At 43.3% G+C, this 23,779-nt stretch overlaps 2 protein-coding genes across 11 annotated transcripts in view; one reads left to right on the forward strand and one right to left on the reverse strand.

Moving 5' to 3' along the window:
- RECQL5 (RecQ like helicase 5) overlaps positions 1-23,779 on the forward strand; it is a 38,879-nt gene that overhangs the window by 4,209 nt on the left and 10,891 nt on the right. For all 7 annotated transcript variants that reach the window (XR_012676711.1, XR_012676712.1, XM_075170002.1 and 4 more), the window contains 4 exons: positions 502-607; positions 1,084-1,195; positions 3,396-3,558; positions 3,918-4,000. Coding sequence is in view for 5 of the 7 variants with exons in the window: in XM_075170002.1 (XP_075026103.1) it covers positions 502-607; positions 1,084-1,195; positions 3,396-3,558; positions 3,918-4,000 (464 nt within the window). In the remaining 2 variants the exon portion in view is untranslated. The remainder of the gene's footprint in view (positions 1-501; positions 608-1,083; positions 1,196-3,395; positions 3,559-3,917; positions 4,001-23,779) is intronic.
- Positions 5,672-22,546, reverse strand: SMIM5 (small integral membrane protein 5). 4 transcript variants are annotated; one of them, XM_075170009.1, is made up of 7 exons: positions 21,711-22,544; positions 15,537-15,677; positions 15,034-15,179; positions 13,255-13,408; positions 11,510-11,835; positions 10,756-10,886; positions 5,672-6,546 (listed from the first exon to the last, which is right to left on the reverse strand). In XM_075170009.1, the coding sequence occupies exons 4-5, from the start codon at positions 13,379-13,381 to the stop codon at positions 11,714-11,716; spliced, it is 249 nt and encodes an 82-aa protein (XP_075026110.1). In that variant the 5' UTR covers positions 13,382-13,408; positions 15,034-15,179; positions 15,537-15,677; positions 21,711-22,544; the 3' UTR covers positions 5,672-6,546; positions 10,756-10,886; positions 11,510-11,713. The 4 variants fall into 4 exon arrangements, with proteins under 4 accessions (XP_075026110.1, XP_075026111.1, XP_075026109.1 ...); XM_075170010.1 differs by lacking the exon at positions 21,711-22,544 and having other exon boundaries at positions 5,672-6,543; positions 15,537-17,004; XM_075170008.1 differs by lacking the exon at positions 21,711-22,544 and having other exon boundaries at positions 15,537-17,004.

A 23,779-nucleotide genomic window follows, 5' to 3' on the forward strand; every position in this document is an offset into this window, starting at 1 on the left:
TCAGAGAGGGGTTGGTCTAAAAGAAAATGGATTAGGATTATGCGACTAGCATTTCTGTCTTGGTTTGTAATGTCCCAGGCGATCATTGTGTGTTTGATGGTGTTCTGCTCTTCTGTTCGCCCTCGCCACACTAGAAGCATTTGAAGTGTATTGAATTTCCTGTTCTAACGCTAATTCCCGAAATAACTCTCAGCAACTCAGTTACAGCCCCTGCACCTGAGTTTATCTGTAAGGCAGAGGGAGACTGCTTCTTGCCTTGTGCCCACCGGGAGAGGATTGGGGGATGATATTTGGTCGATATTAGGCCTTGTAGGACTTGTAAGGAAACTCTCTTTATGTCTGATTTACTTTTGTGCTGCAACACTATCTTTGAGTTGCTGGGGAATCAGCTTGGAGAAGAGATAAGCTTTAGGCATCCCTTCTGTCTCCGCCATACTAATGACTGCAGCTTTGTTGATTGGCTTCAGACAGTGTCATGGACCTTCTCTCCTGTCTGCCCAGGTGTACTCCGGTTGTGGCATTGTGTACTGCAGGATGAGGGATGTGTGCGACCAGCTGGCTATTGAATTGAGCTACCGAGGAGTGAAAGCCAAGGCCTATCACGCAGGTACTGGAAGCTGCATCTGCATCTCTCAGTAGCTGGTAGAACTGAACTGTACCACCGTTAAGCCTGGGTTGGGGCTACCTAGAAAACAGCTTTCTAGGCATGGTCTGCAATGTGTCTGATGCTCACGCATCAGGTCTGTGAGGTAGACGCAGGGCCTTCAACAGAATGGCACTCCCTTCACTCCAGAACTGTTGGTTTTGTTGGATCTTGCATGGCCTAAATATAACAACTGCTTTTATCCCAGGAGGAATCTGAATTTTTTTCTTTGGAATAGAAACAGCTGGTGTTGACTTCTGCTTGATCGCAGGCCATTTTAAACATGGGCAGAGAGGAGTGTGTACATCAGTCTGTTTTAGTGAGGGGGTTGGCTCTCAATGGCGGAATGGAGGCGGAAGAAAATCCTCTTGTTTCTTTTTTCTTTTCCTTTTTTCTTTTTTCTGTTGTTGTTGTTTCCTTCCCTCTTTTTCCCTTCCCAGGACTCAAGGCAGCTGACAGGACTTCAATCCAGAATGAATGGATGGAGGAGAAGATCCCAGTTATTGTTGCAACCATCAGTTTTGGAATGGGGGTAGACAAAGCAAACGTCAGGTGCGTGAGTCTGTGTTGTGCACCACCAAAGCCTGAAACCTGAGCAGTGGGAAGGGAAAGCCTCAGTCTCTCTGTTACCTGATACATCTGACTAAAATGCCTGATGAACATTTGCTAAAATCCACAAAAACAGAGCTGGAGTTTTTTTATCTTAGAAGCAGCAAAAACAAACCTGGAAGGGTTTTGTAAAGAAATTAAAAACAAGGCACCAGAGCTCCTCTTTGCCGGTCGTCTTCAAAACCAAGAAAATTGGAGGAATGCTTATTTTTTGCCACACCTTCCAGGGTTTCAAAAAGAGCCATCTCAATGCAATCACAGCTGTCCCTTTCACTTCTTTTAGTGCAATAGATGCTGTTAAAAAACAGAGGGAAGAAAATCTGCACCTAAAATAATTCATACACCCTCCACTAAAATAGTCAGAGCCAGCTTTTTTTAGAGATCTCCTTCTGCAATGCAAAGGGGAAAAAATTAGCAGTTCAGAAATGGCAATTACTATATAGAAAATACAGCTCTAGTCCAAGGACAGAAACTTTGTACATGTTTTCAATTGCTGTTCCTTTGGGACTTCTAACTGTCACCATAATTGCTCTGTGTTGTTAGAATTCCTGCACCGCAATATAGCTGTGCTGAGTTAGTACTGTGAGCTGTGATGACTTAGGAGAGGGATAACTCAGGTGCAGCTCACACAACACCCCACACCGACGTAATTTTTACTCTAAAATCCACATAAAGTAATTGCTCTGAACACTGGGAGAGGGGCAGGACATCACTGAGACAATTACATCAGTTCACAACTGTGCCATCCTTCTGTGTCACTGTGCTGACAGATAACAGGATCCCATAGCAATGACAGACTATTTTACTGCTTGATGCATCTTACCCAACAGAGGAATGAGAATAGCAGGATGAATTAATGACCTGCTGAAACCACTCTGCCCTGTTCAGTACAGTGGTGATTAAAAAAGGCAAAGAGTAACTGAAAAGCATAGGGCTGCTTGAGAGTGAAATATAGCTGAAACACGCTTGTAATCTGGTTAGTTTTCAAGGAATGGAGTTTAAATGACTCTTTACAGGATGTTTTTTAACAGTTTAAAGGAGCCTAAGCAACAAGGCACTGTGCTTAGCCTTCGCTCTATGTTGGCAGAGTTCTGAGTACTCATGCATATATTATCGAGTAAAATCAGGTCTGACAAGTTCTGGAAGTGACTCTTCTGGACAAAAGGGAAAACAGAGGTGGTGTCTCTTTTTCTATGGAATCTGCTTCTCTCTTTTCACTGCTAATTCAGTTTTGCTTGAGATTATTTATCAATTCCTTCAGTAAACTTCCTGATGGGGAATAAATGTGTAGGGCTCTGATGCTTCCTGCCTGGCCTGTTCCTGGAGTGTTTGTGTTTGAAGAAACATGTTTGCTTGCTTTTGTCATTTAATCTTTTGCCACACCCATATGCATCATACCTGCCTCTGGGACATGCTGGTTTTGAGGCAGCCTGGTATTTAAAACATCGGCAGCGTTACTGTACTGTAAAATCTTCTCAACACAGGTATAAGCTGAATTGCTGAATATTCAGGTACAAGCAGGTTTAAAGCAGTCTTGCAGTGATGTGTTGAAAACCTTCCTTCAGAGATTACATGCAGTTTAGTAATGATTCATAGTCTTATTTGCTGGCTGGGAAGGGTGCCCTCATCTACAAGTGAGCTTGGTGAGACAGAATTTCCCATGCAGACTTTGTTGGCAAAGAAGTGTCTTTAAAATCGAGTATTTCAAATTGTGTTCTGTAATGTTCAAATTGTGTTCCACAAAATAAATAGGACTTTTTAATTAATGCTTTATTTTATGGTAATATCTCCCAAACTCCTTAAATCAATGTCCTTATTCTCACTCTTCACAGCTGTACAATTGTATGCACGTTTGGAATATTCATGTGCCCATTTATTTCCATCCATTTGGGGTGACATGCTGCTCACATGTTGTTCAGATGCATTTGTTTTCTTATAGCTCTGTTGCTGTCCTTGTGTCTCATGTGTTAAGAGGTCTTAAATTTCTGTATGCAAAATCCCTTGCTCTGCTAAGTCCTCTGCCTTTTATGCTTTTGCTGCCCTGTTTTTTTACTGTTGTTGATGTCCGTGAACAACACAATCATGTATGCAGTGATCTGAGAAACCTGCAGCCTTACATTTCCTGTTGTCTTATCACATGCAGATTTGTTGCCCACTGGAATATTGCTAAGTCAATGGCTGGATATTACCAAGAGTCTGGCAGAGCTGGGAGAGATGGGAAGCCATCCTGCTGCCGCCTCTATTACTCAAGAAATGACCGGGATCAAGTCAGCTTCCTGATTAAGAAGGAGCTCTCTAACATCCAGGTAGGATCTGCAGAATAGTATCCACCTGCCTAGATATGCTGCCTTTGCTCTGATCTGGTTTGCCTCTTGCTTGCAGTGACCTCTGAATATGCAAAGATGAAATGAGTTTTTCTGGGTCTAGAGCTGTCTGTAGCCCTGTTTCAAGGGATAGCAGAAGGGAGTGAAGCAGGAAGAGAAAGGGCTGCCAGACCCAGCTCCAGCTCTATTGACTAGGCATGGGGGAGCAGAAGTGTGGAGCAGAGACAGGATGGTGTCTGTACCTGTTTGCCATATTGATCAGAAGGGTTGGGTTTGGCTAGTTACTTTATCTGTTTATATTTAAATTGAAGACTATAGTTATTGTCCCCATCTACTTTCAGGAAAAAAAAGGCACCTTAAAAGAGTCTGACAAAGCTGTGATGACAGCTTTTGATGCTATTGTGAACTTCTGTGAGGAGCTGGGGTGAGTGCACTTCTTTCAAACACTGTTCAATGTTGGGGAAACTATGCCCTGTCCCTTCTGAGGCACTGTTATGTCTGAGATCTTGCATGTCCAGGAAAAAGAAAATACTGAATGAATCACCTGATATTTTGCTGTCTGGACTGAGGAAGGTGTCCCTGAGACATCTCTCTCTCACTCCCACCTCTGACTTAACTGAGATGTTGGTCTTGGAGCCTGACCAAGTGACATGGTAATGTTAAACTGTAACTCCTCTGGCTATGAATTTTACTATGTTCTATCTTTGATGATGGGTTGACTTAGTTGCATTTGCTTTTGTTTTGACACTTTCCTCCTTCACTACATCATCTCTCTTCTAAGGAGACAAACAGTCTAACCATCTGTTGGGATGGAAGCATTTAGACTTAATGTTTCTCTAAATCTCAGGGGCTCCACTTTGCAAAGTAGTAGGTACCCGTGATTCTCATTGACCTTAGAAGGAGCTGATGGTGCTTAGAATGTTTCAGAAACAGGCCCAAATTATGGACGTGTGCAATCTAAATGCAGACTAGCATCCACAACGTGTATTGTTCAGGACTTGTAAGCTGTAATCGTACTAATTGCTATTCTATGCTGGATAAGACATCAAAGCTATAATTTTGCGAGTAAGAGAGCAGTATGTGCTCACTAACTGAAAATGGTCAACATGTTTCTGGCTTTCAAGTCTGCATTTTGTTTCATTTTTCACACTTGTGTGTGGAGCAACTTTTTCAGTGTGAATGTAACACGTGCTCCTTTTCTGATGCCTTGGTGAGCATGTACTCTCCTTGTGGTCATGTTTGGTAAACAAATCCTGTTTTTACGCGGTTGCTCTAGGAAAGTCTTGCTTGTACTGAAGTATGGGACAACATTGAGTCCTGGGGCACTTGAAGGTGCACTTCTTTGCCCAAAGTCAAGGTGATTCTGGAAAGTAGCTACTAGGGGTCTTCTTGCTATAAGAGTTTGATTCGTTTACTTGGCTAAGCAGCTCTGCTCCTTCTTGTGTGTGTTACCAGCTCACAGCAAGAGTGGCCAGATAGGTGTTTGTGTCTGGGTTTTGTATAATCTGAGAGGCAGCTGTATCTATCTGGTTAGATGCTAACCTGAGGAAACCTTGTCTTGGTATCTATTTCTCCTTGATTCCTAAGCTGGTTATGAGGAGTTAGTCGTGACAGTCACTTCTTGGAATGGACACCAGGGCCGTAAGAACTGGACTGAGATCACTGAGCTAACCTTGCACAAGCCAGAAGCAGTCACAGGACATTCCAGGGTAGTGTCCCAGTGAGGGCATGAGTTAGGCTCCATGTAACCATCTTACAGCACCTCCCACTTCATGCATGCTGTAAAGAGCCTGATTGCTATCTGAAGTGAGGAGCTTCTCTAGAATTGCATTGCAGCAGTGAGGCAATAACTGAGCAAGGACAGAGAGAAAACATTCTCCTTTGCTCAGATGAATAGTAATGGAAATAGGATTTCGTTAGGTACATAAAAGAGAGATTTCTGTAAGGGAATAGCACTGACCTAATTAGAAATCACGTCTCCCATACTTTTTCTTCCCTCCCCCAGCTTGGTACCTTCTTCCTGCTGTATAACATGCCATATGCATCCCAGAGTCATATATTGCAGCACCACTGACTGGCTTCCCTCCTCATAACTGTACAGGAGACTATGATGCTATGTAAAGGAACACCACGTTGCATTTCTTTTTTACATTTTGAATTAATACAGTTCTACTCACTATCCAAACAGTGAAAGCAAACCTGAAACTCTGACCTTGCAAGGTTCTAAATAAGAACAAATAAAGACAGACTTGTATACTGGCAAGCAAATTTTTGATAGTATATTTAGGCTATTTTCCAAGTATGACAGGAGAACAATGGTATAAGCTGCTTTTAGAGAATGTGTTTAGACAAAGCTTTTGCTGGTCAGAGTTTCCTGTTGCCCATTTGCAAGATGGAAAAAAACCCATGTAACTGCAGCAGCAGAAGACATCTTTATCAGCTTTAGGTGGTGGCTGACTATTTGCCACCTCTAACCGGTGGTTTTGCTTGAAAGATGAAAATCAGGCAGAGGTGAGTTGACTTTGGTATTTGGCTAGTCATGCAGTTCCTGAACACAGATAGCCTTATGTATTAAGTTTACTGTGAACTTGCAGAACAACTTGCTGGCATTGGTGCATTGCTCTTGGTGCAGGAAAGTTGCATGGGGAGAAATAACCACCCAGGGAGAGAAGATGAGAAAGCTTTCTATGAGGAACATAATCAAGTTGTAGCTGGGCTGATTCTTGCTTAGCTGCAGGGCTCCAAGTACTGCATCTCAGGTTCGCTGTTTATGCACAGCTCTGTTTGTGTCTTGGAGATGAGCAGCACCCAAAGATGGCAGCAAATAAGAGGAGAGCAACAAAAACAAGACAGAAGGTACCAATCACGACTAGCCCTCCAAGAGCCCAGTCACTTGTTACAGTCAGTCTCTCTAGGTCTTCCAGGACTGAGGATGCCACTTGTACTGATGACATGCTGGCTTCCACTCTGCTGGAGGCAGACAAGAACAATATCAGATGTTGGTGTATACTCTCTATGCCCTGAGCCACAGTCCCAAAAACAGTATAGGTATGCATGCTATCTGTGCCTGCAGGCATCCCTCTTCCAAAAGGCAGAGTCACCCTTTACAGAAATGGGAGCATAAACCAGAAGAAAGATAGCTGAGGTCAGTTTCACAATCAGATCTACAGATATGTAAAGAGGAAAGCTTCTGGCTTTACAGGATTTTAGCAGTTGAGATTTATTTTAATCATAGTTTATCAATATTTTTAATAATATAATATAGTGTCTTTCCCAGCATGTTCAGTATGAACCCTTCATCTCTGTCAACTGTACAGCCTATACATGAAAGACAAGTATTCAGTGGGAGAACTTGCTTGATGCCATTGGAAAGATCTCTAAAAAGGAATTGGGTACTTAAACTCTAAGAACACACTGGAGATTAAATGAACACTTATTTAAAAACAAACAAAGAAAAAATGAACAACCCCACCACCAACAATAAGCAGAGATTTTCATGTACATTTTGTTGCTCCCATAGGGCTTAAAATAGTCTAGTTATGTAAAAAAGGTCTCCTGTTAACAGAGTTTGCTTTAGGAACGCTGTTACTCTGCAAAGGAAGCATAAGTTTTCCTCCCATGAAGTACTTAGGTCCAGCAATAATTTAAACTGGGATCTCAGTGGGTTCTACACACTTGCTCTTTCACTGATACTTTGCATAATGACTTGGCTATCAGCTTTCTAAAGAATATCCAGCATGTCTTTGCGAGCATCTTGTGGTTTTACTAAAGCTTCCTTGCTTCTCAAGGGAAAAGATGGATTATATCTCATACTTTCTCTCAAATATGACTGTGCAGACATAATACAGGAAGATATCTTTGTTATTTTTGAAAATTTGTTTGACTTGCTGCCCCTTATGTCTGTATCCTTAATATTGTAAGGAAGAGGATTAGTGATGTCAAGCATTTTTCACCCCCAGGAAGCCACATTTGACTAGGAGCACAAGCTCACACTTCAGTTTCCTGAAGTTTTTGTTTCTTTCTCAGCAGCCACATATATTCAGTTCATGCTTTGTTTTCTAGAATGATGGCAGATCACCATGCCCACTCTAACCAACAGGCATACAGGACATGAAAGCCATTCTGCATAGTTTCCTTTGCCTTTAAAAAGGAGGCAGCCTAGTTACCAGTTCTGTAGACCCAAAGGCAGAAACCCTGTGTGACTGTACACCCTAGAAAGTTCCTGTCTCTTTTGCTAACCGCAGTTAATCTCCTGAAATAGGAGAGCTGTATGCGATTTTATAAATACCTGAAGACGTAATGTTTGTAGTAGGTGGTTCTTCTGGTGCTTCCTCTGCACCCCCTCCAAGAGATGTTGGCCTGTGGTGAGGGACCCCCTTACTGTACCTGGGGACTTGTAGAGCTAGCATGGAAGTTGCCTGTTTGTACTGCAGTAAATGATTAACAGCTGACTTTCCTGCAAAGGTGTGGCTAATCTAATCAAAGGCCTTGAGCCTAGTTAAAAAGACCTAGTTCAGCTGTCGCTCAGACATTTCTTCCTCTCCAGCGGCTTTATCTGCTCATGCACCTGTTACAGTGCTTGTAAATGCCCACTACGTCCTCTGACTGGGGAAGGCTGCAGGTTGTGGTGGAGAGAAGAGGGCTTTGTTTCCTGGATCTGTACTGTAAGCTCTATTAGGAGACTGCCATGTCTAAAATGAGACAGTGAACCAGACTGCCGACCAGTCCAAACTTCATTGTGACAGTTTAGGTGGACAAACTCACTACAGAGCCTTGTACTGCTGTTAGCTGCAATAAAACTGACTCCCTGTTGCTTTTCTAACTGAAGAAGACCAGAGGGATGGTGCTGGAGATAGGTGGGAGGGGAGGAGAGTGTGGTGTGTGAGACTGCATGTGTGTAAAAGGAAACTTGTTTTTCACAAGCCAAGCAAATCACTTTGAAACCAGAGAGATGATGTTACACAATAGAAGCTATTCCATTAAGTCATCAGTAGAACTTCAACCACTTCTGCTGGAGAAGCTGGCCTCACTGTCTCTTTTAGGTTCCTTAGGGAAAGAAACTATTTCAGCATTTGTATCATCAGGACTGAAGTAAGTGTATTCCCTTGCAGTTCCTTCTAGGCTTACTCAGGCTTTCACAACATGTACAGAAGTTGCTGTGTTTGAAGCAGTCTCACTTTAGTCTGTGCTCTTCTGAATCTCCCTCTGCTTTTTGAAACAGAGAGGATCCATCCTCACTACTGCTTAGGGCGTTCCAGGTCCCTTTATGTGGGTAATGATTGAAGCCAAAAACACAAACACTTCTGTAAGTGGTGAGCAGGGACCCAGAGACTGGCATGTTTCTAGTCAACAGAAACGGAAGAGCTGCAGTAAGCTGGGGATTTGCTGGGCATCTTTCAGGCCAACCTGATCTGTTACATGCGTGATGGCAGCAGACGCCACCCAGCCCAGGCAAGCAACTGGCATATCTAAATACCAAGTATAGGAATAGTCCAGCTGAGTACAATGACACAAAATGGTACAAAGCAGAACATTAGGCCTGGGAGGTCCAGGCAAGTATGTAGAAATCGGTCCAGGGACCCCTCCTCTGCATGGTGGTGCTCCTCTGCTCCAGAAAGCCGCCTGAATTCTCTAGAGAATTGTTTAATTTTCTCTCCTCTTTTTTTAACAGTGCTGTGTTTATTCAATGCTTCTAATTCAGGAACTTACAGTGGCAGAGATAAGACAGGAGCCATTTCTCTTGTCCCCCAGTCTGGCATGTCAGTGGTTTAGCTTGCAACACCCCTGGGAAACATGTATTTGTAGCTTTTCCTGTTGAGATAAGGCCTGGCAGCTTGATCCTAGTGACAGCAACCTGTCAGTTGTTGGTATGTTTCCAGCCCGCTGAGCTTCTTCCTGACTATTAGCGCAGACTAGTTCCATGCTGCTGAAACATTTCTCAATGGGATTCTGTTAATTCCTGTAGCTGGCACTGTCTAGCACAAGCTAGGAAAGAAAGTAAGCTCTGTTCTTTCACAGGTCTCATGACTTGACTTAGATACGGAAACGTCTGTTGAGTCTGTCCCCTGCAAAAGAGGTTCTGAGACTTCTTATGTCACCTTGGTTGTCATTTGTTTGTAAGTGAAATGAGCAAAAACATCTCTGACAGAGATGTTAGTGCAACACATCTCTGAACGTTGATTAAACTGATGCCATGCTTGAGCTTATCCTACTCTAACATACTGGTTGGGAGTGAGAGCTTTGGGACAGCGTAATAAAGGCCAGCGCTTTGTTAGTCTTAGTGTAACTGTGCATGCTCATACTAGTGCAGTCTTGTGTTGGCAGTTGTCAAGCTAGGGCTCAAATATTTACTTTCTAAGGAAATTCCTCATCTTCTGCTGGAAAGTTTTTCTTTTTATTAATTTAAAAGTAACATTGGTAGTTTGAGGATTTTTTTTTTTTTCTTAATTTTTAAACTATTCTCTGTGTTGCCGGCTGCAGATGTACTCCAATGTGCAGCAGTACAAAAATGCAAAATACCTAAATCTAGTTTCTTTGCAAAAATTAAAAGAATCTACTCTTGTAATGTGCTTTTTACTAATCTGGGTGCAGGCATCAGAGAAAAGAGTTTTCTTTACAAAGTTTTCATTTTTTTGTCCTTTCTGAACTGTGAATAATATTTAAAAGCCCACTGTTGTAAACTGGATGATTCTTTTCTCTCTAGCTAGATGTTGGCTCTGGTATATATGTGTGTAATCCCTTTGACTCCTCTACACTTAGCAGTTGAAATACAAGGGTAGAAGATGACTTATCTATATGCATGTAACGTTTTTTACCTTCTCAAAAGGTGGTTCGTTTCACATTTGGGGCTGAAAGAAAGACCAGTGGCTTACAGTGTTAGGTGCAGTATGATGGTCTTCCATTTGGCTGTCCCAGTTATGAAAGTTGTGGTCTGCGCCATAACCTTGTACTTACATAAATCCCTTTCTGAAGTTCACAGAAGTGTAAAACAAACGTACACAGTGGGTGCAGCATGGAAAAGGGATTTATTTGCACTTGTTAACTTCAGCCAAACAGACTATTCTTGGCTCTGCTTTGTCACAACGCCCGCTATCAGCTGCTGCATGTATACCCTGAAGTGACGGTTACCATGCTGTATGTCAGTCCTCTGAAATGCCTTTTGTATGCTAATAATCATACCTTAGGCGTAATGTTTATGTCCACTAAAATAAACTGCACACAGTGCAGGGAGTCAGGCACACAGGTTCCTCAAGTAAGGATAGGGATTTGTTCATCTCCTGCAACTCCCGTGCTCTGTAAGGACCATTCACCTGCAATAAGCAGAAAAGCAGAACACGGGGAGTGGGGAGGGAGCATGTTTAGCAGCAGTATGATCAAATTAAGCTGTAGTATTGGTGAGTTTTTCCCTTTTCCCTTCATCTTTCTGTTTACAAAGGATATTGCACATGATCTGATTTTTCTCTTTGGCAATTTCACATCATTGTAACACCGATGAAATAAACCAGGGAGTATTTGTTACTAGCTGTACTCAGAGCCTCAGCTGGCATGTCTGGATCAGAAGATCCACAACTTATTTTGAGGAGACATCTCAGCTAAATGTGTCTCTTGCAGGTGGCTTTTAAGAGAACAGGTTTGGGCTTGATCCAAGATGTACTGGGCATGTGGACCTCCCAGTGATGTCAGTGGGTTTTGCTAGCGCACAGCATCATCCTTCTCGATTAACCACTTGTGAAGAGAGTGGGTGCTGCCTAGCATGTGGCAGCGTTCGTGTTCTCTGATTTGGTCTGTGGCTCCATGCTCATAAAGAGAATCCTTGGCTGGTCCAGCTGCACGGCTATCGTTGGGAAAGCGTGTCTGTTTTCTCAGCAACATGTGTCCACGCACCCCCACCCCACCCCAGAAGAGGGAGACAGTGATGGTAAAGTAGTGTTACCTTTCTGGTCACGCCACGCAGCCCAGCGGTGACTGTCACAGAAAGAAGGCATTCCATGCTGTGATTTCTGGTCCTCTGAGTCATATTAATTAATATTGTTATTGCCATTTTCAGTGAGCTACAGTAGAAAGTCATTCCCATAGGACTGAATCATGATGTCCATGCATGTCCTTGATAGTAGGTTGTGTCACCTCTTGTTGCACTTCATGAATGGGCAATTGGGCGAACTTGGATCTTCCTACGTCTGTGGTCAGGACGTCCGTCGCAGCTACAGCAACTATAGCAGCAGCAACTGCAGGCAATGATCATAAGCACCAGAACAGTAACTGGAAAGAGAAGCAAAGGATATTGCTTCATGACATAGGAGCAATCACTGGAGAGTAACCCTATGTCTCCTCCAAGTTGTTTGGTAAGCAGCAGAATGAACAAAGCCTGGTTTCTTGCAGATTTTTTTTTTTCCCCCCGTATATCCCCACCTCCCTCCTCCTAAGTTCCTGCTGCCTTGTATTAGTTATCCATTTAATCTGGACAATCATTACCGGATATTTCATGATCTTAAGAGCTATGTACCAAACCATGTGGGGGCATATTTTTACCTGCCTAATGGGCTGTTGTTTCGGAGATGACATGCAGCAACTAAGTAGAGCTGTGTGCCTGGAAAGGATGGAGATCCAACTCTCCGCATAGTTATGTCAGAAGCAACTTGAGAGAACTTGGTTAGTCAAACTGGCAGTTGCATTTCTGAAGAGTGCATGCAGTGTACCCTTTAATGAGGATAGATATTCATGACTGGGTTGGCTTTATTCTTTCTTCTGTATTTAGCTTGAGAAAATAAATACGTCAAACCCAGGGTTTTGTTTTGCAAAGCAGTAGGCTAACTTATTGTTATTCTACACTAGACATAATGGTTGGTGTTGGGAGGGATGTGTTTATCTGGAATAGAAAAGGATGACATGTTTTATCCTGCAAAACACATAGAAGTGTGTGAACGTGCACGTGTGTGCATGTGTTCCTTAAAAGTCTGGAGCTGGGCTGCCAGGTTACCGGACCTGTGGGGAACCAGCTCTAGGTATGAAAAAAATAAAGCAGCAGGTGTGTCTTTCTGAATTCCAGCCCAGGGAGGAGTGTCCAGGCTGGATACACACCCTTCCTTTTGGCTGGGAGCAAAGTGTACCTCTTTGAGGGGGAGGGCCTGTCCTCCTTCCTGCTTGTTTTCCCATCGTCTAAACAAACTTCATCCCCCTTGATCAAGCAGCATTTTGTTATTCCTTCCATGCCATCCCCACAGAGCAGCAGGAGGGATCTTGCCATTACCCATTTAGAGGAGAATAAATAGGCTCATCTGAAGCACACTGGCTTCCACTGAACTAAGCGCAGGAATGACACTCAGAGTCTCAGACTTAAAGTGTCTTCTGGCAGCAGTGAGATGCCCTGATACCATTTGTCATAAACTATCTCCTATGCATCAAAACATTGCAGCAGCTCTGGGTTGGTTAAAATACTGCTGTTTAAACTAATGCTTAAATATGAGAGCTTTGGGGAAAGCTATACAGTTGCCCATCATGCTCTGCATGCATACACATGGAGTATTAAAGAATTACCTAGAAATTAAACTGGGCCTCGGAGCACAGCCTGGAAAACAACTGCCAACAACACCAACCCACCAACAAAGACAGTGGAGCAAGCTGCCCTCATAGGAGAGAAAAGACATTCTGACACCCCTTTGCCTCCACCAATAAACTCACCGATAAACAGAAGAACCACACAAAAGGACACAATCTCCACCGGGTCAGCCTTGGGCAGTTTCTGGAGCTTAAGGAGAAACTTCTCACCAATGGTTTGCATTTCCTTCAAAAAGCCTTCAGAAGACATTCTGGTTCAACCTCTCCAGGCTTTATGCTGTAGAAGAACCAAATAGAGAATAAACCTTTTCACTGACTAATGCTAGGAAGCTGCCAGCCTTCTTATAGAGCTGGTGATCACAAGGAAAACAAGTTTATCTGGTCTCAGTCCTTGTTCCCAGTAGCTAAGGTGGAGGACTATTAACTGTCTACGTGTTCTGGCACTGTTTTAATTTCAAAATCTGGCTTTGAGGGTGCTTTTGTCAGCTGCACTGTTGAGCAAAGGCGAAACGGTGTTTCTTCTAAAAGGACACTTACTTCAGCAGGCATAGAGTTAGAACTGGATAGTGTCTGCCCGTGGCTTTCACCCAATGAAAGTAATTATTTTTTTTCCAGTTGTGCTAACTTGTCCTTCCAGAAAGAAATGCAATTCTAACTCGACTTGAATTCCAAATGCCGAACTCAGTTTTCAGTTGTTTTTTACTGAGTAACACAAAGTAGACCCCTTTGAAGACTTCCTGCACTTTCAGCTACAGAAAGCCCCTTCAAAAACTAAGGCACTTACTTCAACATCTCACTACAAACCCATTAATAATGTTTTATCAACCAGTTTTACTGAATGGTGATATTAAGAGCTGAAGTCTGTGTTCACTGGGGACAGCTGGATGCTTTTCAAGTTCTTAGAGATGACTGCAAGTTTTATATGGTAAGCTAAATGTAGCTCTTTTTTCTTTTAAGCCACAGTCTGTTCTAATGGAGCAATATATGACTTGAACAGTGGATGTCCACCCATCACTGCTGGTGATGAGCAAAGCAAAAGCCCCTGAAACTCTCAGGGAGATACCTCCCTTGTGGAGCTAATCCCTCCTGCCCAGCTCAGTAATCTTACACCTTCTTTATTCTCAGAAAGAATATTGCCAGGAACTACTGTTACAGAAAATATTATGAGTTTAGTCAAATTGAGTTTTGCCACCAATATTTGCTGTTGTTTTTCCCCATGAGCAAAATTTTGGAAGGCATTGCAACAAACAAGCTTGCACGAGAGCTATGGAAATTCAAATTTTGCTTCCGTCAGTAACTGGAATAGGATACTGTTGAGAAATATCCATAGTTTCACCTAAAACAAGTGTTTGGACAGGTCAACACTTGGATGGATTGTAACTCTTATGTCATTGTTATGTCACAATGTACTAGCTTGCGTGTGTTGAAATAGTCAACACTGTTTTATGGGACTTGAACATTGCAATTTAATATCCTAGTCTTGGTGATAACACAAAGCCAAGTGATCAAGACAGTACTTCCAGAATAAGCCAGCCAGTTCATTACTGCACATCTGGTTTGGTTACTCAAACAAATGGATGCTTGGAGTTCAGTTTTTCTAAACATACTGAGGATAGAGAGACCTTGGCTGTTTCTTTGCATGCTGGGTTTAAATACTACAGTGCCAAGTTAAATTACATTTTGTATGTTTATGCAATTCAAAAAGGGTTTTCTTTGTTCTTTTAAAACCAAGCTAAGGAATAAAAATCGGAACCAGCTGGCTTCCTAGGGATGGGGGTGGATGGAAAATCTACAGAAAGATCTCTGTGCAACTTAGCAGGGAGGCATAGCTGTGACCTTTTGACCTGAAAAGGTCACTTTTGAGACTAGGGTTAGATAGTTCTTTCCAGATGATTGCCATACTCCAAGTGAGCTGCTCCAGAAATGGCTGCTTTATCCTTTGCACCGTGCTGCGGGATTCTGTGTCAGCAGGTTTCCAGTTTTGTTTCCATTCCAAGAGGTGGCGGTGCAGGCAGAGGTGAAGTGATTTGTGTTTTCTGCTCTTGGCTCTAGAAGAAAAACTTTTTTTTTTAAATTTCTGGCTCTAACATTCTGAAAATGTTTGTTCCCTTTGGGGGGGGTTCTGCCTGCCCAGAAGCTCTCCTAGTAAGGAATCTGCTGTAACCTTTCGTACCATACTTTGGGCTGCACCAGAAGCAGCAAGTATAAGAGCTAGGCCTCTGAAGTTTGGGTATACAGTGTAAAATTACTGATTAGGACTCCACGTGGATTAGCAAAGTGTCTAGCCTAAAATGATAAGAGCTTGTCATCTCAGTAATGGACATTCCTCTGCCCCATGGTACCTGATCTGGAGCTAAGTGAAGGAGTTTTTATTCTAAAACTTGCAAGGAATGTTGCTTGTTTACCTTGGTTTGAACTTCTTCAGTGACAAAGTTTGATGTTGGTGGTGCCGTCTCCAGCCTACCCGTGAGGAAGCAAATGTTTTGCTGCTTGTCTGCACTTCTAACTGCACACTGCTTCCAAGGGCTCTCGCTGCTTTGGGATTTCTGCTTGTGGAGCATAGCAAAAGGGTGAAGAATAAATCACTTCTTTTAAAAAAAAAAAAAAAAGTAAAATTCCCCCAAGAAATCTACTTATATTCATGGACTTTTGTATCTTCCATTCTGCTTGTGATGTAAAGTCTTTGGTCAGGACTAGTTTTGATTGTGATCTTTTTCCAGTTGATTTCAGCAGAACCAAGATCTTAACCTAGAGATTAGCATAAGGGTAAGACTAGCGCTGTGTGACTTAAACTAGTTGACTGATGCATCTGCTTTATCTTCCTCATGTACAACACAACAATGATGACATTACTTACAAATTTCAGAGTGGAGCTGTATTAATTAATTCCCTTTTTTTATTATACTGTGTTCAAGTAAGCTCCCAGTCACCAACAGTAGTAAAGGCCAGGTGGTGCAGGATATTTGGTTGAAGCAGTAACTGTAATGATTATTATTAAAAAGAGCAAGTCTTGAGAGATTTGAAACTTAAGGTTGTAGGTCTTAACTGACAGTTTACTTTCTAAGACTGGAGTGGTATTCTAGAGCCTAGAACAGCCACCCAAGTTGGCACCTCACAGATTTTGTGGGGTTTGGAGCAAACATAATTGTCTGCCAGTGTGTTTCTCAATTGAGAATTTCTCCTTGCTCATTGTCCTTCCTCAAAACCGCATCCACTGAGGATGGGAACCCTCCAGAGCAGAGGAGACATGGGCAGCAAAGCTGATGGAACTCACTACAGAAGAAATGCCGAATGACCACAGTGCAATGTAGACTTCATAACGCAGTCAGACTATGTCATGAACTTTTGCTCCATAGCTGTAGCTAGAGATCATACGAAGTGAAAATAGGGTGAAGAGAGGCAAGATGAGAAACTCGCATAGAAAAGAAACTGAACACAATGCTGATGTCCTGTGACAGGCAGTTCCTGTAGGGGTGGGGTGGCAGCCTAAAATTTGTGGTTTCAGCTGTTTCCTCTTCTGGCTGTTCTTTAAAAAATAACTCAGCTATCCAGTGTTGCCAGTGGGACTAGATCATCAAATCTTTCTGCCCTCCTCTATGTTACAAGGCCTGCCACGGGAGGGAATAAAACAAATCTTTTCATTTGGGTTTATTTGTTTTTGAGAAAAAAAGGCCGAATCTGCCGTGTGCCATGAGTTGTTAGTCTTGGTTGAAAAGAGAGAGCACAGTAATAATGCAGGGGGATGCCTAACATCTGCAGGTGTGCTGCTCAGCTGCAAGGATTAGATGATCCTTTAAAACCAAAGCAGCATGTCCTACGTTTAGGACATGTAGATTTAGATTCCCAGAAAGTGCTAATACTTGTTTTTAATGCAGATTCATCTTGCTGTGCCCTCTGAATAAAGCTGTGAAAATTGCCATAATAGCACTGAAATTATCTTTCTGAACTGTTTTAATGGACTTAAGCACTCAAAGAAGTTGGCTGCTCAGCCCTTTTGAGAATAAACCCATTACAAGGCCTCAATCTAGATGTTCAAGAGAAAAGCCTTGGTCAGGGTTTCTTTGTACTGTGAACTGGCTGTGTGTGGTAGCTTCCAGGCTTCAAGCAAGAAAAAGAGCTTTGGGATGACCATGTAAGGTAGGGTCCCACATCCTTAAGCTAGTCAAGTTGCTGTAAGTATTTTGGAATTGATGTAAATTGATCTGGTTTTTTTGGTCTGTCTTTGGTTTGGAAAGCTGTATCCTATCTGTGTGTCTACACAGGTGCATCAAAAGTTGAACTGTAGGGAATTATTTACTGCTGAGGAATGAGACGCTTGTTTAGTCATAACCCAGGTGGCATTTGAGCAGCCTATTTCAGTGCAAAGAAGATGATTTTTAGTTTGTGGTTTAGCACCAGGACTGGAAGTTAGTAAATGCAGGCAGTCTTCCTGGCCTGCCAGTGATGCTTACTGGTGGTGTCACTTTGGATAAGTCATCCATCCCTCTGTTGGGTGACTTCATCTCTGCAAAGCGGCAGAACGTGTAACCACCATCAGGGGTTTGTTTGCTAACTGTTGTGTCTCCAAGTCTCTAACATGTTCTGCAATCTTTACATAGAAAGATAGGTAGTCCCTGGTTTTGTTGCAGTTACAAAATGAAATGGCCCTTGCTTGCTAACTGCTTATTGCACTTCAGGCACTGAGCCCGTTTAGGATGAAAGTAGATGAAAGCATGGCTTCTGCTCTTGATTGCTCCTTACCCAGTCATGCCCCACAGGGTTTATTTCTCTTGACACAACCTCCCGATCCATTGGTTTTACTGTGCTCCCTCTGAGAACCTTTGCTTATGTGGGTTTGTTGCTACAGTAATCTAAAAATGGAGACGAAGCTTTGGAGGGGGGAATCTGTTGGTGGTGCCCTGAAGCTGCCAATGTCTCTAGTCCTAATGCAGCAAGCCCCAGTGAAGGTAAGTTCGATATCCTCTGCAGTGCCCACTGCCCTTATTAGCAGTACTCCAGAGACAGTACAAAGTAGGACCTCCCTGACGTGCCCAAGCAAGCAGAATGCCAGGGCAACATTCTTATTGCAATGTTGCCTTTTTCCCAAGACTGTGGCTGTGGAGAAGCAAATACTTTGTGTTGTTCTTACTCAGACAAGTCAAGTAAGTTGGTTGAAATTGGACCAATACAGGGATGGGAAGCCTGTATGGATTGTGGTAGCTTATTTGGTGGGAAATCTTAAAAGGCAATCCCAGCCTCATGGAAGAGAGTGCTGAACAGCTGAAGGGGAGGGGATGCTTTTTATTCTGGTCTAAAACTTTAAAATAAACTCTGACTGTATTTGGCCGCTTTCTTAAGAACATGAAGGCTTGGCCAGTTTCTAAGCCTACCAGTTTTGTTCTTGGTTCCTGAAACGTGCTTCTGATTTCGTATGGATAAGGTCTGCAATGCTTCCTGTCCTAAAACAGTGCTGGGCTGCTAGGTGGTGTTACAGTTTAGATGCATTTTGGCAGAACATGTAATAATTCCTGTATGATTGTTTATTGTTCTAAGTTTGTAATGTACTTCTGAGATGAAAAGGGCTATAGAAATGTAGTCGTATTATCAGTGCATGGTTTCCCCTCATCATTGTTAATGCAATGTTTGCTGCCATGACTGTAGTTAACCAGCCATGTGAATGTTAACTATAGTTCACAGACAAGCCCTTATTTTCTAAAACAGGAGTGAACAGAGCCAGACAGACCTATAATTCATTCCTAGGCAGATGAAAATAGTTTCCAGTATCAAGAGATCAGCTTTTTAACAGCACACACCCAAACTAGTAAATTGCAGCTCAATGTTATAGGAGAAAAGCTTTGACTCTGTCAGCTGGTCGGAAAAGAAGGCCACACATTCTTTCGTATTATAAAGCTGCCCTGACTGGGTAGCCATTTGGCTGGAATACCCTGTCATCTCCACCACCCACTATTTGGAGGTTGGTTTTGAGGCAGCACCATGAATGTTCCTTCCCTCCCCTACAACCTAATATTAGACTAATATGAAAAGGCACTGAATTCCCTGCAATAGCAGTTTGAGAAGCTGAGTTACCCATTGGGGCACCTCTACAGAGCATGCTGGTTTTCTCCAGACCATCCCACAACCAAGTCCACAAAACCTTATGAGATAATTCCTCACTACTACTTCCGTTTTTAAGAAGTGGGGAAACCAAAGCACAGAGCCATCCAGTGAAAGGAAAAGGTCAATTTTAAAAATAAAGTTGTAGCTCTTCTACAAGAGAACTTTTTTTAGGGTTGCTGATGCTTGAATCTAGCCTGAAAATCTATTCTAATATTAGAAAAATAACTATTTCCCAAGAAGTTGACAGAGAGGTAGCTGTGTGCCTGTGAAGGCCTTGTAAATAGTTACTTCACAAACATCCTGGGATCTATCAGTACTTTGGTGTTTGAGGTAAGGCAGCTGGAGCCCCCTGAGAGTGCTGGAAACACCTTCTCTGTCTTCTTTCAGCCACCTCTGTGTCCCGTCCTTGATTGGTCTCAGACCTACAGATCTCAGAAATGACATGCATTTTTGAGTTTTTTAAAATATGCTGGTCTAATCCTAGTAAAGATGCGGCTTGGCTGTAGAACTCAAAACTGAAGGCTGCAACAGCTGCTTCCTCAGAAGAAGCTGTTTTGAACTGTATCAGCTGTGGTTGTGCAGGGTAGTGGTGAGAGCCTGCATGGAGGCACAGGGTGGGTGCTGCTCTCCTCACCCAGCTCTCTTACAGTCTCTTACAGTCCCTGCCATCCAGCACGCAGCTCTGCTTGCTGGCCCACTGCAGGCTGTGTGGGTCAGGGGTTTGTGTTACAGGAAGGATCTGCTCTATCAAACTTGGTTTATTTTGTACCTCCACTCCCATAACCGCTTTTGCATTGCAGTCAGGCTAAGAGGCCCGTGGACTATGACAGCTGTAACACAAGCCATGTCCTGCTTCTTTTATCCAGACATGTGTTTCATATTGCTTATCCCCCCCGCATATGTACAACACGGCTGTGGCTGGACAAGCCCCCAGCCAAACCCATTAAGATTTTCTTTTGGCAAGGAAAACTTGGCGTGTTCCCTCCCTCCCCTGCCCTTCTCCCCTCGTTCCTCCCTCCTTCCTTTTTTTTTTTTCCCCTAACACTTTGTTTTTCCCTTACTTTATTTGAGAAACCATCTTAACTGCAACAAACAACCTACAGAGACCCTTCATTAGCAGGGTGGAAACTTCCCTCCATCCCCTTTGAACCTAGGGCTAGACTGGAGGCGTGTGGGTCTTAACTACTACATCTTCTCACACAGACAGTTCCAATTTGGTGTTTGTACAACACAGAGGTCAGAAAGACCTGCCCTCCCTTCCACATTAATGGGAATGGAGAGAAGTGGAAATACCTGATCCTTAACATTCCTCCCTACAGGCATGTGTAGGATCAGAAAGACATCTTTCTGTGACAGTTGGCTTTCTGCCTCGCTCCCTACCTGTTTGTAAACTGCCCATGCGCCTCCTGGAAGAGGCAAGGGGTCCCAGCTTAGTGCTGGGAGCTGCAAGAGCTTCCAAACAGAGTAATCAGCTTCAGATGGCAGAAGACGGGGGCTTATATGGTCAACCTCCTTGCCAGCCCCTTCCCACACCCAGCAGCAAACAAAGATGGGAGTACAGGTTGTGGGACATTTCTCAATGTAAAACCAAGGCTTACAGTGGGTGATTTCATGTGTTTGGGGGACCCTTTTCCTCTTCCTTCCCTTCTCACTGCATTCAGACCTGTCGGTCTTGTTACTGTAAATCATAGACCTTGTATGTGTATGTATGTGTTCTCTCAAAGCAGTGGTTTCTCATGCTGTTTTGAATAGTAAACCAGCATCTGTGCCTGATACACTAGCTGATTTATTTTTTTTAAATGCTCGTTAGAAGCTGTGTAAAATCTTTCAATTTATTTCTATTGGACACAGATGCTTAGCTTGCACAGTATGCTAGTTCCCCGACCAGGGTTTGTTTTCAAGCTTTCTGCTTCAGGGTTTGGGGGATAAAACTTACCTCCAGCTGGGAGGAGCTCTGGGGAAATGCTGTGGCTGGTACCCACTTGGTTTCACGTGTGCTTGCCTGTGCTGGCAGCTACTTGCTAATGGCACCTACTCTACTCATACAGAGGAGCAGACCAGCGCTCTTGTCCGCACTAAGTATTAATATATCAAGTCATCACTGTGGAGAATGCTCTGTGCTAGACCTGCTTATCTGCTAAGGTCACATTCCGTAACAGCAACAGCAAAATGAGCAGACAGTCTTTCTAATCAGCAAAGAAGTTGCTTACTCCTGCTTTGACTGTCGAAGCAATGCAAGACTGCAGGCTGGATCCTTTTGTTAGCAGTACGGCTGCAGCGTAGCTTTCTGCAATCCTATTAAAAGCTTTTCTCTCGCCACCTTTGCTCCTGAGTGTCCCTTGCAAACAAATTCAGCCAGCTCTGCTCAATGGCTGATTCTGCAGTTCACCATAGAGAGAGCTACAAAAGCTCCAGCTACTTGCTAACTAGCTGCATGTTAAGGTGCTATGGTTGACCGAACACCAGCAATAGCTCAGCCTTACCCCAGCCGCGCCGCGAACTCTTCTCCTCTTGTTTTTCTTTCTGTATTCTTAAACTTTCACGTCATCTCTCCCCTCATCCTGGCTTGTGTCTCGCTCCTCGCTCGGCTCCTCTCTGCTCTGCTGCTGACAGCCAGCTGTTGTCTCTGCCTTTTTTTTGTTATTGGTTGCCCTGGAGATACGAAGTTTCGTGTTACATGTGTGCCAGAGAGGGAGGGCGGGCGGTGAGGAGCCACCGCAAGCTGAGCCAGCCGCTGGTGCAAACTCTGCGGAGCACCCGAGTGCCTGCACTTGTTGCTCGCTTCTTCTGTGCATCTCCTCCTAGCAAGGTCTTTTCTTTTTTTCCTTTTAATTACAGCTTTTTCTGGAGGGGGACTTCAATTGATTCTCTCCTTGCAATAGTTTGGGTGTATGTTAAAGCAATTAACTTTTCTTTATGCTGCCCAGTTTCCTTCCGACTCCCGGGGGAAGGAGCTTTTCTCTTGTGTTCTTTGAAGGGGCAGAGCAAGAAATGGCAAGGACAGTGCAGCACGGTCTGCCACTGACAGGGGAGCAGGGCTGATGCTGGGGTGGTGAGTTAGCTCTGGGCCCTTGGCCAAGTCATTTACTCTCTTGATGCCGTGGTTTTTGCTTCTTTTATACTTTTATACTTCTTTTATACCCACTGTCTTGTCTCAGAAGGCTGTTCAGCTGATACTACAAAGGATCCAGTCCTTCAGACAGGTGCAAGATTGTAATTCCTCGTCAACCTCATAATTTGCTCTCCTATTTGATAAAGCTCATTAAATGGCTTTTGTTCAGCAACTGGCATCTACATAAATAATTTGTCCTCATCTGGTTTGTGTCTTTTTAATGCTTTCATTTCTTGGCTTTATTCCAAGACTTGCTGTTTTTTTTTTGAGGGAGCTCTTCTGATGAGGCCATGTACCCTTCTTTGGCTCGTATGAGGGAATGCTTTTTTCTGCTATATTTTGGGAGAGGCAGAGCTGCTTTTGGGGTATGTGACTTCGCTGCTTCTCTGACTGTCCATCTGTTTCTACTAATTACAGGAATAGGGCTCCTGTTTTACTTGGTGTACAAAAGCAAGAAGTACCAAAAGGAGGCATGGTGCAGGCAGCCATGTGGTCAGTTTAGCACTTTCCTGAAATGTTTTGCCACAGACAAAAACACATTAATAAGCTTGATTGTTATTTGCTCTTCATCCTATCCCATGATGTCAAATCAGGGTAGGATGTCTCAAATGAAATAATGATTTTGTTTAAAGACCAATGGTCAGCTCATACATACTCCTGTTGAAGGATGGGGGAGGCAAATAATACAGTTGCATATTTAAAAGATGAAATAATTTTAGGACATGTATACTAATACAAACTACCATTAATTTATGTAAATCGGCTCTCCATCTCGTGGGCATTAGTCAGGTGCTCGTGTGACTTGGGAAGTTTTCCCACCACATGTCAATGCATAACCGACTATGTTTCAGAACCTCTTGTGTTCAGTTAAGCATTAATCCTGTGGTTACCCCCAGCATCCCTATTGGTAACTCTGGTTTTGGCCTTTTGCCTCTAATTATTAGGACTGCAATCTTAGTTCTGCAATTGAGTTACTGTTAATGACCCAACTGATGAGCACCATTGGCTAAAGTGGGGCTGTGACCCTGATTTCAGTAATTCTGCAGAAAGATACAGGCAGTTGCAGGAGGCTGGACGGAAAGGGCTTGGCTTTGCAAGCCTGATGGGTTAGAAACTAGAACCTCTCTAAATTCCAGTGACTTCAGAGCTGATCTCTGCTTTCACCAGCACCTTCCCTTGGGGCATCTCTTGTTTGCATTAAGGGACAGAACAGAGGTGTGTGTGGATGTCCCTCCCCAGCATAAGCCTGGTGAGTGGGCTGTAGGAGTGAGGAGAGGGCTTGACCATTACTGTATGCCTGGGTTAACTCTCATTTGGATCAGTGTGTGTGAGAGAAAGAGACATGGACTAATGAGAATGCCTGCCTGTTTTCTTTTGGGGAAACAAAAAGCTGACTTGCAGCTCGCTGACATTTCTATAGTCACGTTGCATTGGCAGGAC

This window comes from Calonectris borealis, chromosome 20 (genome assembly GCF_964195595.1).
Source record: "Calonectris borealis chromosome 20, bCalBor7.hap1.2, whole genome shotgun sequence".
Taxonomy (NCBI): domain Eukaryota; kingdom Metazoa; phylum Chordata; class Aves; order Procellariiformes; family Procellariidae; genus Calonectris; species Calonectris borealis.